This window comes from Podarcis cretensis (genome assembly GCF_951804945.1).
Source record: "Podarcis cretensis genome assembly, chromosome: 8".
NCBI lineage: Eukaryota > Metazoa > Chordata > Lepidosauria > Squamata > Lacertidae > Podarcis > Podarcis cretensis.
In genome coordinates, this window is record NC_137177.1 from 5188651 (window position 1) to 5206337 (window position 17687).

The 17687-nt window shown below is 50.2% G+C and overlaps 1 protein-coding gene across 1 annotated transcript in view; it reads left to right on the forward strand.

Annotated features, from left to right (window-relative positions):
- Positions 1-6265: 6265 nt before the first annotated feature.
- WDR87 (WD repeat domain 87) overlaps positions 6266-17687 on the forward strand; it is a 29051-nt gene continuing 17629 nt past the window's right edge. Inside the window, exons 1-5 of the mRNA XM_079989338.1 lie at positions 6266-6746; positions 8464-8625; positions 9775-9942; positions 12089-13992; positions 16448-17270. Of these exons, the coding sequence (XP_079845464.1) occupies positions 8551-8625; positions 9775-9942; positions 12089-13992; positions 16448-17270 (2970 nt within the window). The 5' untranslated portion in view covers positions 6266-6746; positions 8464-8550. The remainder of the gene's footprint in view (positions 6747-8463; positions 8626-9774; positions 9943-12088; positions 13993-16447; positions 17271-17687) is intronic.

The following is a 17687-nucleotide window of genomic DNA, read 5'->3' on the forward strand; positions in this document are numbered from 1 at the left end:
AGGACCTTCACCACCTTCACTGGTTCTGATTTGAAAGAGAGGTAGAGCTGGGTATCATCCGCATACTGATGAACACCCAGGGATTGGAAAGCAGGGGTGGAGTAGGGATCCTGTTAATCTGAAGTGAGCTGGTCTATCTGGGGCAGTTGGCAGGAGCCCAGCATGGCCGAGGAACCTCCCAGCGGGCTACAGGCTGGTGGCAGAAGGGAAAGGATCCATTTCCTCAGATGTGTCAACACCATCTCTCTATAGTGGGATTCTGGGAAAATATCTATAACGAACTGAAAAAGATCTTTAGATTTTCATCTAGGTATCATGTCAGAGAAAATAAAAAGAACGGTCAGACCAATATTTATGTATTTAACTATGGCAGCTAGGTTATTGATTGCCAAAAATTGGAAAAGCAGCAGCGTCCCAACTAAAAGAGACAGGTTATCTAAAATGATGGCATACTTCCATATTGTGAATAAGTGAATAAGGGAGACCAGGGAGAAGAGTCGGTGGAGGAAGATTGGAAGAAATCTACAGAAGATTGGAAGATTGGAAGAAATCTACAGAAACGTTGTAAAATTAATGAATGTTAGAAGGATGTTGGAATGAAGTTATGTGGTTTTAGCAGAAATGTTATAAGGGTTTAGGAAAAAATAGACTGTTAATTGGTGAAAGGAGAAAGGAGGGAAAGTAAAGTTACATTATATTAAGATAAATTACAGAACAAAAAGTGGAAAAGATGGAAAGGATTTGCTGAAATAGTTAACTGAACTAGAATACAAAAAAGGGAGGTGTGAGGAGGTCAAGGAAACAAGCAAATGAAAGACAAGTTATGGGAAGATTAGCTGTGGTTTTTTCTTCTTCTTCGTCTTCTTTCTTATTGTGATGCGTTGTTTTGTTCTTGTTTGATATGGTGTTTTTACTCTTTCTTTTTGTAACCTTTAAAATTTTAATAAATATTATTTATAAAAATAAAAAAAACAAAAAGTGAATAAGGAGCGGGCTATCTTTAAGGAATACATCAAAATGTATGTGGAAAAAGTAGAATTTCTGACAGATATTGAGTGAATCCAGAAAATGATTAGAGTGAAAGGAGAGTAAAGTCAAGACAGAAGAAGAGATTAAAGAAATAATGAAATGTGTTTAAGCTTGCTGGAAAAATAAAGTAGCGTAACAAGAACGGCTGGAAGTCAAGTCACTCGGTGCATGTCCGTGTGGGGTAGGTATGTTGATATGTACAGTACAGGTAGGTATTATATAGAGTAATGTAGGTATGTTTTATGTTATGAAAATAAGGTAGTGTGTTGTTTACATGTATTGTGTAAATGTATATGTATGTGTTTTATGTGTTAATAAAATTAAAAAACAACCACACCATCTCTCTGCTCCCTCTCCTCAGCCAGACCATGTCCTCCTCCTCCTCTCGGGAATTTAATCTAAGCTTTGACCATTAATTAGACTAACGAAGAAACCATCTGGACCTCAACCTGCACCCACAAGTAATCCACCCATTAAAACCAAAGATCCCTAATTAAGGGCAAATTCTGGAAATGAGTCCAGGAGCAGCAAACGGGCTTGCCAGGAACAAGAGCTAGCGACCTTCCCTGCCTTCTCTGTCTCCCACAGGAAGGAGCTCAGGCAGAACCGGCCCTGCCATTAGACAAGAGGAGGCAGCCGCCTCAGGCAGCAGATTCTGATAGCCAGGGAGGGAACACAACTGTGCGCTCCCTGAGCTAGTCTGCTGCCCTGTCTATTTGCCAGTGATGGAGTCAGATTCAGCTACTGTTACATGGATTTGGGGTAGGCGCCATTTCTGTAGTGCGTAGCTAGAGAGGTGTATTCAAGAACTGCCATTTCCCAAATGTGTCCCGGTGGTGCAGGAATTGTACCCAGCAGCCAAATCGATGAAATTTGCCAATTCTAAGATACAAACTCAGTATACACCATTTAGTGAAAAGTTAAATCAGAAGGCTCTGGTGTTAATTCATTACATCTCGCCACCCCCACAGACACTTCCCAGACCCAAAACGTACCTCTGTCCCCGTCCCACCTCCCAATTTGGGAAAGGATGACAAAAGTCCTGCAACCATCCTTTCCCCTTCCTTAGGAAAAGACCTGCTCCCTTACAGAATTCCTGCCCGAAATATGCTACATGATTAATTACAACTTCCCACTAAACACACAAACACACACACACATTGCAAAGCCCCCTTGCAATGCGGCAACCATCTCCTGGTGCGTTTCCATGTGGATACCTACTTAGTAACGCTGAAGCTGTGAGAAGCAGCTGTGATTTTGACCTCTTTTCTTTTTTCATTGAGTAAAAATTCCCAAGGAAATCTGAGATCTCCCTCCCCTGCCAGAGTGTCAGCCATGAGAGGAGAGTCCCTACTGCCCCCTTGTGTTCGATCGCTGCCACGCATCCTGCTCCCTTTGCATCCATGGATGCAGAAGGAGTGATCCCTTCCTTTGAGATTGCCATGGCAACCCCAGGGAGCAGCTCAGCCAGCTTGGCCTGTGGGTCGGAAGGGCCTCCTCTGTGATCCCTCACAGGAGCCCGGGAAAGAGTTCAAGGAACAGCTTACTGGGATTTCATTTCCATTCTGGGATATAATAATAACAACAACAACAACAACAACAACAACAACAATAATGTCCTACTATCATGGACTCATTGGACCTTGCCAACAAAGATCCGTATAGTTAAAGCTCTGGTTTTCCCAGTAGTGATGTGTGGAAGTGAGAGCTGGACCATACAGAAGGCCGATCTGTATGGATGCTTTTGAATTCTGGTGCTGGAGGAGACTCCTGAGAGTCCCATGGACTGCAAGAAGATCAAACCTCTCCATTCTTAAGGAAATCAGCCCTGAGTGCTCACTGGAAGGACAAATCCTGAAGCTGAGGCTCCAAGACTTTGGCTACCTCAGGAGAAGAGAAGACGCCCTGGAAAAGACCCTGATGTTGGGAAAGATGGAGAGCACAAGGAGAAGGGGACGACAGATGACGAGATGGTGGGACAGTGTTCTCAAAGCTACCAGCATGAGTTTGACCAAACTGCGTGAGGCAGTGGAAGACAGGAGTGCCTGGCGTGCTCTGGTCCAGGGGGTCATGAAGAGGCGGACACGACTAAATGACTAAACAACAACAATCATGGACTCATTAGGGTTGGCTCCAGGTAAATGGCTGCGCCATCTCACAGCTCCACAGGGTAGCTCCTCATGTGGACTCTGGGCTCCCAGGCTTGTTTCCCTCTTAAAATTGCATTGCTCTAATCATGGAATCCCATCTAGAAGAAGGAAAACTCGGATCCTAAACATCCGCTGCCTCGTGGGATATCTTCAGGAGAAGAAAAGGCTCAGGAGTAAACCCTACACAAATCCAGAATGGAGTCCCTAAGGGGGTTGGATGGTGTCTTGTACGCCTCCTTCCAGCAATTCCTGCAGCCAAGCTGGTGCCAAATGCATTGCTCTGCTTTTCTTTGGACCATGTCAGCGAGACTGAGGGGAGGAGTCTCATGGTCTGGGCAGCCCAAGACCCCCGGACACACTGCCCAGTCTTGCGCCCTGGGGAGGTCACTTCGGTGCTGCTAACACAGCAGTTTGGCTTCACCCCTGTAGGTGAACTCCATTGTTTCTCAAAACAGACAGGTGCCAACAACAGCAATAATCATGAACAGCCCTGCCCCCTTAAACCCCTGCCCTGGCTGCCTGTCCACCCTCAGATTCAACAGCTGTGAGTTTTGAAATAAGAAATGGTCTTACAGTGGTACCTCGGGTTACATACACTTCGAGTTACATACGCTTCAGGTTACACACTCCGCTAACCCAGAAATAGTGCTTCAGGTTAAGAACTTCGCTTCAGGATAAGAACAGAAATCGGGCTCCGGCAGCGTGGCAGCTGCAGGAGTCCCCATTAGCTAAAGTGGTGCTTCAGGTTAAGAACAGTTTCAGGTTAAGAATGGACCTCCGGAACGAATTAAGTACTTAACCTGAGGTACCACTGTATTTATATGTATTTTATTCAATTATTCTTGGTGTGTGTTTTATCGTTGTTACCTGCTCCAAGGATGCACATATGTTAATAAATAAACACACGTCATCCTTACCTTCAGAACCCTTCATGACGTTGCTTCCCCTCTCTCTCCTCACTTTAGATTCCCATACGACTTCCCTGCTGGGGACCTTCACATCTCCAGCTCTGCCACCCTTGCCTGTTGATAGACACCTTGTCCTTCCTGCCTCACTGCCCCTTAGGCCTGGAACCCCCTCACAGCACATCTGCTGCAGCTGTAGAGACCAGCACAGAAGAGACATGTTTTGGTGCTGCTAAAAGGACAGATCCTGAAGCTGAGGCTCCAAGACTTTGGCCACCTCATGAGAAGAGAAGACTCCCTGGAAAGGACCCTGATGTTGGGAAAGATGGAGGGCACAAGGAGAAGGGGACGACAGAGGACGAGATGGTTGGACAGTGTTCACGAAGCTACCAGCATGAGTTTGACCAAACTGCGGGAGGCAGTGGAAGACAGGAGTGCCTGGCGTGCTCTGGTCCATGGGGTCCCGAAGAGTCGGACACGACTAAATGACTAAACAACAAGTTAGTTATTGGTATGAGCTTTCGTGCGCATGCACACTTCTTCAGATACTTCAGTTTTCTGTGGATTGATGTTTGCTCTGATTCAGCAGTAAAGAACAGGTTTCCCGAGGGAAAGCGGCAGGAAATCCACTCCTACTCCTGCTTTCTAGGCATGAGATAAGCAAAGTGTGGATGAGCTCAAAATCTCCAAGTGCTGCAACTTTTCTTCCTAGGAGAGCTGCTCCTACCATTGGCTGTTTTGGTTGCCCTGTTCCAACTCTGCAATATCCTTTTTGAGGCAAGGTGGCCAGAGCTGTACACAGCCTTCCAGGCACAGTTGCTGTATGAAACCCTCAGAGGAGAAAGCAATATTGGGCTCCCTGCCCTCCATGACTGAAGTTTGCACAACGCAGACTTGACCCTGCAGGTCAGCTTCCGGGGATGGCAAGGATTATACTGGGTTTTAATACTGAAGAGGCACAGAGGGCAACAGCTTAATGAGACGAATAGGGATTAATAATCAACTCCCGACGTTGGTTACATAACGATGCATTAATAATGTAAACCTCTTACATCATTAATACCTGATTATATGCCACAACCCTATAGACACTCGGGCCTGTTTGTAGAGAAAGGCGGAAGTCAGGGGAAATGGGGAGTATAAATAAATATAAGGGGTAGGTGGGGCTCGTCCACCTGGGAAGGGAGCCCATCTAGGAGAAGGAAAACTCTGATCCTAAACCTCCGCTGCCTTGCAGGATATCATTAAAAAAACAAAATAAAACAAAATCTTCCAGACCCAGGGCTGCCTTCAGATGTCTTCTAAAGGATGCAAAGTTACATATCTCCTTGGCTCAGGCGTTGCATAACTGCAGACCCTCCAATGAAAATAGGGACATCCAAACCACAGAGCCTAGGACTTGCCGATCAGAAGGTCGGCGGTTCGAATCCCCGCGACAGGGTGAGCTCCCGTTGCTCGGTCCCTGCTCCTGCCAACCTAGCAGTTCGAAAGCACGTCAAAGTGCAAGTAGATAAATAGGTACTTTTCTGGTGGGAAGGTAAACGGCGTTTCCGTGCGCTGCTCTGGTTAGCCAGAAGCGGCTTAGACATGCTGACCACATGACCCAGAAGCTGTATGCTGGCTCCCTCGGCCAATAAAGCGAGATGAGCGCCGCAACCCCAGAGTTGCCCACGACTGGACCTAATGGTCAGGGGTCCCTCTACCTTTGTTGTTGTTTAGTCGTTTAGTCGTGTCCGACTCTTCATGACCCCATGGACCAGAGCACGCCAGGCACTTCTGTCTTCCACTGCCTCCTGCAGTTTGGTCAAACTCATGTTTGTAGCTTCAAGAACACTGTCCCACCATCTCGTCCTCTGTCGTCCCCTTCAGGGTCTTTTCCAGGGAGTCTTCTCTTCTCATGAGGTGGCCAAAGTCTTGGAGCCTCAGCTTCAGGATCTGTCCTTACCTTTACCTAAGGAAAAGCGGGACATTCCAGGATCAAATCAGAAACCAGCACAGCTTCTGTAAACCCAGGACTGTCCCTAGAAAATAGGGACACTTGGATGATCTGCCATAGGCCTGATCCACAAGGCTCTTCTTAGATTCTTATGTCTTTTGCCCACTGGTTAGAATGTCATGATGTCACACTCCTGTCTTCCCTTTGGGATTCCAAGGATCTAAACAGGTAATCCCTTTTCCTGCTTTGTGGGTTGGTCGCCATCCTCGTCTTAAGCGGCTCTGGTCAAGAATGGTGGCTTATCTGGGCCGCGCACCTTCTGAGCTTCCTTGTGGCCCTGTGGCCCCACCCTGCCCCTAGGGCCTGTCTAGGGCTACTAGTCACTGCCTGTGGCCGCCTGCGGCAAAAGTGGCTGACCCCAGCTGCACCCACAATGCTGTGGGGCCTGGAAAATGAAGCCACACAAGTTTGGTTGGCTAGGCTGGATCCAAGCTAGGAACCCCAGAAGAAAGGCAGAGGTGGAAAGGAAACATGGCTCTGTCCCATGGAAGTCCAAGGAGGAAGCACGGATACTAATAGGGCTTGCAGCCCCACAAACATATGGGAATTAGAATAGTCCAGAATGGTCTGGACCAGCCTCCCGTGGGACCCTCAGCCTTCTCTGGATGCACTTTAAGTGGTCAGCTGCTCACTGGCAGGGAATGCAGGTCCTGAGTTGAACCCCTGGTGTGTGTTCTTCATTTTTTAAGTTCTAGGGGTAGCAGGGCTGCCAAATAACTCTCCATCCCTTAAGTTTTCGGAGAGCTGCCTGCCAGTGAGAGAATACCTTTCTGGGCTAGATGACAGACTGGCCTGACCTGAGCAAGGGCTTACATATCCTATAACAGGGGTAGGCAACCTAAGGCCCGGGGGCCAGATCCGGCCCAATCTCCTTCTCAGTCCGGCCCACAGACGGTCCGGGAATCAGCGTGTTTTTACATGAGTAGAATGTGTCTTTTTATTTAAAAAGCATCTCTGGGTTATTTGTGGGGCATAGGAATTCGTTCATTTTTTCTCTCTCTTCAAAATATAATCCTGCCCACCACATGGTCTGAGGGACGGTGGACTGGCCCACGGCTGAAAAAGGTTGCTGACCCCTGTCCTATAACTTCTTTGGCAGCAGTTATTTGTGTCTAGTCAGGGTTAAGCTTCTACGACGCCGTTTTGATTTTATTTATTTAGTTAAGCTATTTCTATCTATACCGCTTAACTGCCAAAGTTTCTAAGCAGTAAATATATAGATTAATTTTTAAGAAGAACATACAGTACAATGGATAAGAGCCATTAAAATTAATCATAAAAACAGAAAGTTGATTCAGCACTATATATTCGGTGCATTTAAAATGCATCTCAATCATCATCATCATCATTCATTAAATTTAAATACTGACTTTCATTGAAGGATCACAGGGTGGTTTACAGTATAGAAACCACAAAAATATAACATGAGGCAAATTAAGCAATACCCCTCCAGTTTAAAAGGCCATTGATTGTTTAACAGCATGGTGACTACAGGTGAGTCTCCCTGGGGAGAACATCCCACAAATGAGAAGCTACTACAGAAAAGCCCCATTCTCATGTTGCCATCCTTGGAACCTCCCCTTTATGTTGCTTTCATCACTTTAAAAATGTGGTGGTCTCTCCATCATCCCTGACACCTTAGGATGGAGCATACTCGGAGTCTGAATGGCTGAGCGGCAGGAGCTGGTTCCCTCTTGCCTTCCCAAGCAGTGGCGTAGTGTGGGGGGTGCAGGGGGGGCCAGCCGCACCGGGCGCAACATCTGGGGGGGGCGCGCTCGCCGCCTCCGGAGTCGCCGAAGAGCCTCGGGCGCAGGCTGTAGCAGAGCCCCATGTCTCGCGGAACCGACGAGCTGTGCGCGCATCCGGGCTGAAGGCGTCCGGCAGGCAGCGGCTCTCAGCGGTCCCCGCGCGTCAGGGCCGCAGAGGGCGCGCCAGGCAGCCCCTCCTCACAGCCCCGCCGCCGCCGCTGCTGCTGCAGCTGCTGGGCCATGTTGCATTTACTCGCCTCTCTGCCCTCCTCCTCCTCCGGGCAAGCGGTGTCGTTTGGGCGGCAGCGCCAGTGGCAACTCGCCTCAGAACACCTGACACGGACCCGCCACCACCACCGCCGTGGCTACCTTACCGTAAATACCCCAGCCCAGGCAGCAGCAAGAAGAAGCTGGCAGCGGCGGCAGGTTAGGGGTTAGGGGCGCAAATTACTTGCCTTGCCCTGGGTTAGGGGGCGCAAATTACTTGCCTTGCCCCGGGTTAGGGGGCGCAAATTACTTGCCTTGCCCCGGGTGCTGACAACCCACGCTACGCCACTGTTCCCAAGGCTAATGGGGGCTGGACCTTGTGGGGCTGCCCCCGCCAAGAAACCCTAAACCATTCCCTTCCTCTCCAGATCAACGGTTGCCCAGGACTGTGGGGATTGATTCCTCCCTATTTCCAGGGATATTTTCTGCAGCAGCTGTGCTCCCGCAGCACCATCATGGTGAAAGAACCGGTCCGCATCGTACCCTTGTGGAGGGAACTCCAAGGCCAGCTTTATCACAAGCTTCAGATGGTAATGCAGAACCACTGTCCTCTGATGAGAACAGGATTTTCTCCCAGTGATTTGGGGGCTGGAAGGGAGGGTGTGTGCATGCATGAAAGACAGGCACAGAGATGGTCCCAGAGAGTAACTGGCTCAATCCTTGCTGTCCTTCTGTGTCAACTGGCTCAATCCTTGCTGTGTCAATTCTGTGTCCAGGGCAGCTGTTTACCAGCTCCATCTGGTACGCAGGCTGAGACCCTTCCTGCCTGCGGACTGTCTCGCCAGAGTGGTGCATGCTCTGGTTATCTCCCGCTTGGACTACTGCAATGCGCTCTATGTGGGGCTACCTTTGAAGGTGACCCGGAAACTACAATTAATCCAGAATGCAGCAGCTAGAGTGGTGACTGGGAGCGGCCGTCGAGACCACATATCACCAGTCTTGAAAGACCTACACTGGCTCCCAGTATGTTTCCGAGCACAATTCAAAGTGTTGGTGCTGACCTTTAAAGCCCTAAAGCCTCGGTCCAGTATACCTGAAGGAGAGTCTCCACCCCCATCGTTCTGCCCGGATGCTGAGTTCCAGCTCCAAGGGCCTTCTGGCGGTTCCCTCACTGCGAGAAGCCAAGTTACAGGGAACCAGGCAGATGGCCTTCTTGGTAGTGGCACCTGCCCTGTAGAACGCCCTCCCACCAGATGTCAAAGAGAAAAACAACTACCAGACTTTTATAAGACATCTGAAGGCAGCCCTGTTTAAGGAAGCTTTTAATGTTTAATAGGTTATTGTATTTTAGTGTTTTGTTGGAAGCTGCCCAGAGTGTCTGGGGGGACCCAGCCAGATGGGCGGGGTATAAATAAATTATTATTATTATTATTATTACGCCAGCCAGATGAAGGCTGTTTTATTCCAGCTGTCCTTTGGGAACCGACTACTTTTTAATAGAAAGGCTTTTATCGTAATAATACTGTGGGGGATATAGATAAGAAAACAGCAGCAGCAGCAGCAGCCAGTTCCTTCCTTCTGGCCTTCAGTCCACTGTCACTGAGCAGCAGCCTTGGCTGTGCCTGGCACCCCAACGCCGAGGTGGCATGAATGCGGACCGTGTGCTGTGAGTGGCGCAGGCACATTCCGGTTCTGCTCTCCCCCTGCCAACCCCGCTGTCTTTTCCCTCCTCTGGGCAGGGCGCGCAAGAGGTGACAGAAGGATCCAACATCATGCTGAGTGATAGGCCCACCATCATATTCCGGAAGAGCAGCTCCCCCAACTTCATGCCGGTCATCTGCTACTATTCGGGTGAAGCAGGACACTACTTTGCATCCTTCAGCCGGAAGTCCTCCAAGAAGGGCAAGGTGAGCTGGGCCCTGATTGGCCAGGGAGATGGGGAGAGAAATGGCTGAGAGGTGTGGCTGCCCTCAGCCTCCAACCCCCAAACATGGTCAGGATTTTATCCATTATCTTCAAGGAACCCCCACCCTCAAATCTAGCAGCTCAAAAGAATGCAGAAGCTTCGTGTTGTTGTTGTTTAGTCGTTTAGTCGTGTCCGACTCTTTGTGACCCCCTGGACCGGAGCACGCCAGGCACTCCTGTCTTCCACTGCCTCCTGCAGTTTGGTCAAACTCATGCTGGTAGCTTTGAGAACACCGTCCAGCCATCTCGTCCTCTGTCGTCCCCTTCTCCTTGTGCCCTTCATCTTTCCCAACATCAGGGTCTTTTCCAGGGAGTCTTCTCTTCTCCTGAGGTGGCCAAAGTATTGGAGCCTCAGCTTCAGGATCTGTCCTTCCAGAGAGCACTCAGGGCTGATTTCCTTCAGAATGGGGAGGTTTGATCTTCTTGCAGTCCATGGGACTCTCAAGAGTCTCCTTCAGCACCGTAATTCAAAAGTATCAATTCTTCGGCGATCAGCCTTCTTTATGGTCCAGCTCTCACTTCCATACATCACTACTGGGAAAACCATAGCTTTAACTATACGGACCTTTGTTGGCAAGGTGATGTTTCTGCTTTTTAAGATGCTGTCTAGGTTTGTCCGTGCTCTCCCTTATATCATAGAATCGCAGAGTTGGAAGGGACCTCGAGGGTAATCTAGTTCAACCCCCTGCGGTGTGCAGGAATCTCAACTAAAGAACCCTGACAGGTGGCCAGCCAACCTCTGCTTAAATACCTCTGATGAAGGAGAGTCCACCACCTTCTGAGGAAGTCCATTCCATAAGGGGAGTCCTACAGGATCGGACCAAAGCTCTCCTTAGTCCTGTTTCCCATTTGTGTACAGTAGTCCCCTTCCGTGCTGTTGTTTCCCAGCAACTGGTGTTCAGAGTCAGGCCACCCCTAATCCTGGAGGGAACCTGGATGGCCGCCATGACTTCTTCATGACTTTCCTCCCCTGCCGTGCAGGAGACAAGAAGCAGCCTTAGGAAATGATATTTCCTTACTGCCATGTTTGATCTAGATCCCGGTCTCTTCTTCCACAGCTGGGGCAATGTCTCAGGCCCCTTGAGCTCCCACCACCCTTGCTTCAAGCCAGAGAGCTCACCGTCCCCTCCTCTAAAAAGGAGGAGTCCCGATTCCCAGGCCTCCCCCCTGACTGGCATCTCAACTCCTGAAAGGGGGTTATTGCCCTATGGCCCAGAGAGGGCAGGAGCAGAAACACCAGGCAGATGGGGAGAACTGTGAACACCATGTCCCTCGTCTAGAACCACAGCTTTGTATTGGATTGTATGATCTATCATAAGCTAATTTGTTTTTTTGTTTTTTTTATTGATATTTTATTAGATTTCCACAATAAAAAGATTATAAAACAAGAAATGGGAAAAAACACAAGAAAAAAAACAAAACCTCAAAAATACAAAAATACAGACACTTAACATAAAAAAAGAAAAAGAAAACAGAGAAGACACTTTTCAAATTCATGTCCTTCATAGCTTTATTTTCTTGACTTCCACCCGCCCTCCTTTCTTGTATTCCACTTCAAATTTAATTTAGCAAATTCATTTATATTAGTTTTATCCTTTAAAAGTTCCTTCAAATATTATATTATTCAAATTTTCCTTCAATATCTATCCCTTCTTTCATATTCTTATTGGTCTTATTCACTTGAACTTCTTCGTTTCATTTCAATGTCCTCAACATTCAAAGATTTTACAATGTTTTTGTAAGTAGTCTTTAAACTTCTTCCAATCTTCTTCCACCTGCTCTTCTCCTTGATCTCGTATTCTGCCAATCATTTCTGCCATTTCCATATAGTCCATTACTTGCATCTGCCATTCTTCCAAGGTGGGTAGATCTTGTGTCTTCCAATGCTTTGCAACAAGAATTCTCGCTGCTGCTGTGGCATACAAAAAGAAAGTTCTATCCTTCTTTGGCACCAGTTGGCCGACCATAAGCTAATTTGGAGATTGTTTGGAGTGTCTATGTCTTTAAATCGGTGAACCAATATACTAACCCTACCCGCAGGGCACGGGACAGAGTCCATTTCCTCTGACTCTCAGACTTCTCCTGCAGGTTCGAGTCTGGGTGTACAACCCAGAGGACGAGGCCCCCATAACAGAGAGAGAGTACGCCATAGAGGAAGACCCAAAGGTCCTGTACATCTCCTATGCTTCCCACCTGCACCTCTTTGTGGCCTACTGCGATGACATCCACCTGCGGCTTTTTGGTGACCACACTCAGGAATGCAAGATGCTCTCCGAGGTGAAGTCGCCCTATTCGGTCACCAGCATGTGCTACAATCCTGAGACAGGTGAAGTGGTGACAGGTGCCATTGGCATTGTGGCCTTTTGGGGCTTTACCCCAGGGAAGGTTCCCTACCTTGCTGTCATGCGGGAGGTGCAGATCTCAAGTGGCGAATTTGTGCACTACCTCAGCTTGGAGCAGGAGCGGAAAGTGCTGGTGGCCTTGTGCGAGAACATCATCCGTGTGTACGACTACCATACCAAGACCCAGACCCGGACCTTCCAGGTGAGCCAAGGTGTGTCGCTCACTTGCTGCTCCTCCTATTGGCCTCAGAGCTTCCTCTTCACTGGGGACCTCGCTGGGGACATCAAAGTGTGGAACTTTGACAAAGGGACCCAGACCACCCAGTTCAAGGCCCACCAGAGCGCCATCACCACCATCACCACCCGGCACTCGTTCCACACCATCATGACCACAGCGCTGGACGGGTTGCTAAAGGAATGGAACCTGACCACCTGTGAGCTCCTTCGGCGCCTGGACATTGGGGAGCAGCTCTTCCAGATGCAGTTCCTCAACGAGCAGACCTTCTTCCTCTGCACCCTCTACACCTTCTCCATCCGCACCGTCAACAACTTCTGCCAGCTCTTCAACAGAACCAAGTCCATGCTCACAAAGCTGCTGCGGGTGCAGTGTGGACCAAACAAGGCTCGCATCTTGGCAGCCACGGAAGACGGGGTCATCCGATTCCTATCCCCTGTCACGGGGGAAATGCTGTTTGTCACCTGGCCCTTCCAGGTACTGGAAAAGGCCCTGGACTATGTTTATGACCCGGACAGAGAGGAGCTTCTGGTGACGATGGGCACAAACGACATCTACGTGCTGGACACCACCAAGAACCCTTGTCCAGTCAAGCACATCTTGCGTGTCACGGAGGGCCTGGATGACAGGGTGCTGTGCCTGGCCTACAGCCGGCTGGACCTGGAAGGCCGCACCTGCAGCTTCATCTTCAGCGGGTACAAGAGCGGGAAGGTGCGCACCATCACCCAGAACTTGTATCGGATGGGGAACCGCAAATTGCACGACGGCAAAGTGGTGGCCCTCAGCAGCATCTCAGCCTCAGGGAACCTGTCCTACCACTCACGGGAATCTTCCTACCTGTGCTCCTATGGCCAGGACCAGTACATCATCCTCTCCGATGTTCTCTTGAAGAAGGACAACTTCCTAGAGGTGTTACCTTTGGTGGTCATCCCAAGCTTCAACTGCCGCATCAACAACCTCCTGCTCATCCCCGGCTACATCTGTGCCCTGACAGAGCACAACCGGGTCCGGCTGTGGCGCCAGGCGTCCCTGGTCCCTGGCCAGAAGAACCGCTTCTGGAAGGAGACTGGCGCCCTGCACTCCACCACCATCACTTCCTTTGACTACTGCCACACCCTCAGCATGCTGGTGACCAGCGGCTCTGATGGCACCGTGCGCGTCTGGGACATCCTGGGGCAGATGCTGGTGGAGTTTGACACGAGCCTCAAATTCAGCCGAGTCTGCTTTGCCAACCAGCGGGGAGACCTGGTGGTGGGCTGCAACATGAATATCTACTTCATCCCATGCGTCTTGTACTTGCCCAGAGACCACCTCTACATGCTGATGTCCCGGTGTGTGAAGGACGACATGATTGAGCGCCCCTTGGCCTTTCTGCCTCACTTCCTCCTCACCTTCGACATAGTCTTTGTGCCTAAGTAAGTATGGGGAGAGGGACGTGGGTGGTGCTGTGGGTTAAACCACAGAGCCTAGGACTTGCTGATCAGAAGGTCGGCGGTTCGAATCCTGTTGCTCTGTCCCTGCTCCTGCCAACCTAGCAGTTTGAAAGCACGTCAAAGTGCAAGTAGATAAATAGGTACTGCTCCGGCGGGAAGGTAAACGGCGTTTCCGTACGCTGCTCTGGTTCGCCAGAAGCGGCTTAGTCATGCTGGCCACATGACCCGGAAGCTGTACGCCGGCTCCCTCGGCCAATAAAGCGAGATGAGCGCTGCAACCCCAGAGTTGGTCACGACTGGACCTAATGGTCAGGGGTCCCTTTACCTTTAGGTATGGGGAGGGGAAGGGAGGCAGGCAGGCAGGGCGGGATCTGAATGTTGGAGAGGTGGGCAGAGAAGACACAGCTGCAAAAGGGTGAACCCCACCCCCCAGTTTCCAATTCAGGTGATACAGGAAACTTGTTTCCCACCAATGGCCACTGACCTTTGCAATTGTCATGGGGGAAAAGGGGGAACATACCTTGTCCAAATGGTTCTAGCACTCAGAGCCAGTAGCCAGTCTCCAGGTCCATGGACTATGAAGCCAAGGCTGCGGAGCAAGAACGGTTAAAATTTTGGGCCCAAGAACTGCATGCAAGGGTACCCAATCCTCTGCATGAGGTCTGCATGGCATATGTGTGTGTGTGTGTGTGTGTGTGTGCGCACACACACACACACACACACGGGCTGGCCAACATATCAATATATTGTCCAAAGTCAGTTTGAAGTCAGTATTGTAATATCAGTTTCATAGTTTTTGACCTGGCAATATATTGAAAATCATGATGTGTGTTAGGGACAGGTGATATATTGTCCCAAACCAATTTCAAGTCCGTATCATGATATTGGTTTCATAATTTTTGACCTGGCAATATACAAAGGACCCTCGGGTAACGTAACTTTTGGGTTGCAAATGCGGCAAACCCAGAAGTGTATATTTCCGGGTTTAGCAGTGCGCGCATGCGCAAAACTGCTCTGCGCACCGCATGTGTGCACAGAAGTGCTCTATCGCGCCACGCGTGTGCGCAGAAGCGGTGCCTCTAGATGTGGACTTTTTGGGGTACATATGGACCCCTGGAATGAGTTCAGATTGTATCCGGAGGGTCCACTGTATTGTGAATCATGGGTGTGTGTGTCATGTTCAAAAATGTGGGGAAAACCGTGAAGCCAGCCAATGCCTCCATCCTTTTTTCAGACATTGTAATATACAGTGCTATTTTTCTCTAGAAAAAGGGGTGTTAGAACTCACCATGAACGCCTCGCTCATTCTCTCAGAATGGCAATGGCAGCCCACCTAAGAGGTGCCGGAACTGAGTTCCAGTGGGTTCCAGTTAGGGGAAAAACCCTGGTGATAAATCAGTATATCACAATGTTTAGCTGGTTATATATCACAAAGTTGAAAACCAGATACCGCCCAGCTCTAATGCAGACCACCAGTTCATTACATTCTGCTGCCTGAGGCAAAAGATAAGAAGGCGCCCTTCCCCAAGGCACATACAGAAGCCAGTAGGACCGGCAGTGGAATCTTACTCCAATACTGGGCAAAGGACAATGAAGGCAGCAGGCTAGGGTAAGGGGCACAGGACAGGATGAAGGGCACTCACATCTCAGGCCATTCCCCCCATCCCACATCAACTGCTGCCACATTATGGGCTGACCCTGCAGACCACACTCTGCAGACCCACCCCAACAGCGCACCCGCCACCCACTGACCCCCTTGAGAGCCTTCCTGCCTGCCATCTTTATTTTAACCAAGCGTCTCCCTACCTGCCCGTGAACTGTCTCGCCAGAGTGGTGCATGCTCTGGTTATCTCCTGCTTGGACTACTGCAATGCACTCTACATGGGGCTACCTTTGAAGGTGACCCAGAAACTACAACTAATCCAGAATGCAGCAGCTAGACTGGTGACTGGGAGCGGCTGCCGAGACCACATAACACTGGTCTTGAAAGATCTACATTGGCTCCCAGTACGTTTCCGAGCACAATTCAAAGTGTTGGTGCTGACCTTTAAAGCCCTAAATGGCCTTGGCCCAGTATACCTGAAGGAGCGTCTTGACCCCCATCGTTCTGCCCGGACGCTGAGGTCCAGTGCCGAGGGCCTTCTGGCAGTTCCATCACTGCAAGAAGCAAAGCTACAGGGAACCAGGCAGAGGGCCTTCTTAGTAGTGGTGCCCACCCTGTGGAACGCCCTCCCATGAGATGTCAAAGAGATAAACAACTACCTGACATTGAGAAAACATCTGAAGACAGCTCTGTTTAGGGAAGTTTTTAATGTGTGACATCTTAGTGTATTTTGGTCTTTGTGGAAGCCGCCCAGAGTGGCTGGGGAATCCCTGCACAGAACTACAGTTCCCAGCCCCCTTAACAAACTAGACTTTGGGTGCTTTCCCTCCCCAGGTATCGCCAGGTAGGGAGGCTGGCCAAGAAGTATGAGCGGCTGGAGCCCATCTCCAACCCCAAAGAGGTGGTGATGGAGAACAACGTGGCCACCGTCTCGCATTTCATCGGCAAGGAGGCGAGTGCCCTCCCCGGGCCAGATTTCTACGGGGCAGCGCCGTACATCAAGGAGCTGCAGCCGGAGTTCTTCGTGAAGTACCAGCTCCTCCCGCAGCAGGGTGCCAAGGCAACCCCGGAGAAGAAGACGCTTCCTGCCGAGCTTCCGCCAGCGCCACCACCGTCCCGTGTGCTTCCACCACTGGTCGAGCCCATCCCCGTCCTCAGCAGGATACCCTTCCAAGCCGGGCGCACGTGGCCTATTGCCCCCGACGGATACGTCCCCAATTCAGTTATCCGAGCCCAGCTGTTTCCAAAGGGGACACCCAAGGCCCTGCAGTGCAGCTTGGACCTGAGCAGGCAGCCCTTACCCAGGCGCAAGATGGTCAAGATCCTGCTGCCGGAGACGGATGAGCCCGAAGCCGTAGACAAAATCCGGAGGAAAAAGCCACAGAGGCGGCGGACCTCCGTGGCCTTCTCAGGGTTTATGCGCTCCCGGGACCTGCTGTCCGAGATCGTGTCGAAGCCCTGGCTGCGGCACAAGCCCATCGACAACAGCTTGCCCTCCGTCACGAAGGCCATCCTGGACCTCATGGATGATGTGCCCTACTCCACGTACTTGATGTGCACGGCTGCCCTCGTCCAGCTGGCCGAGTCCTACCCGCTGCCAGAAAAGGTCCAAGAAGACGCCTTCGAGCGACTCATCCAGGACACCACCCACAAGGAGGTCAGTGCAGTCTTTCAAAAGGCTTGGGGGAGGGGGCAGCACAGGGACATTGGCAAGCCGTCTTTTACTAGCTTCATTTGTTGTTGTTTAGTCGTTTAGTCATGTCCGACTCTTCGTGACCCCATGGACCAGAGCACGCCAGGCACTCCTGTCTTCCACTGCCTCCCGCAGTTTGGTCAAACTCATGCTGGTAGCTTCGAGAACACTGTCCCACCATCTCGTCCTCAGTCGTCCCCTTCTCCTTGTGCCCTCCATCTTTTCCAGCATCAGGGTCTTTCCCAGGGAGTCTTCTCTTCTCATGAGGTGGCCAAAGTATTGGAGCCTCAGCTTCAGGATCTGTCCTTCCACTGAGCACTCAGGGCTGATTTCCTTCAGAATGGAGAGGTTTGATCTTCTTGCAGTCCATGGGACGCTCAA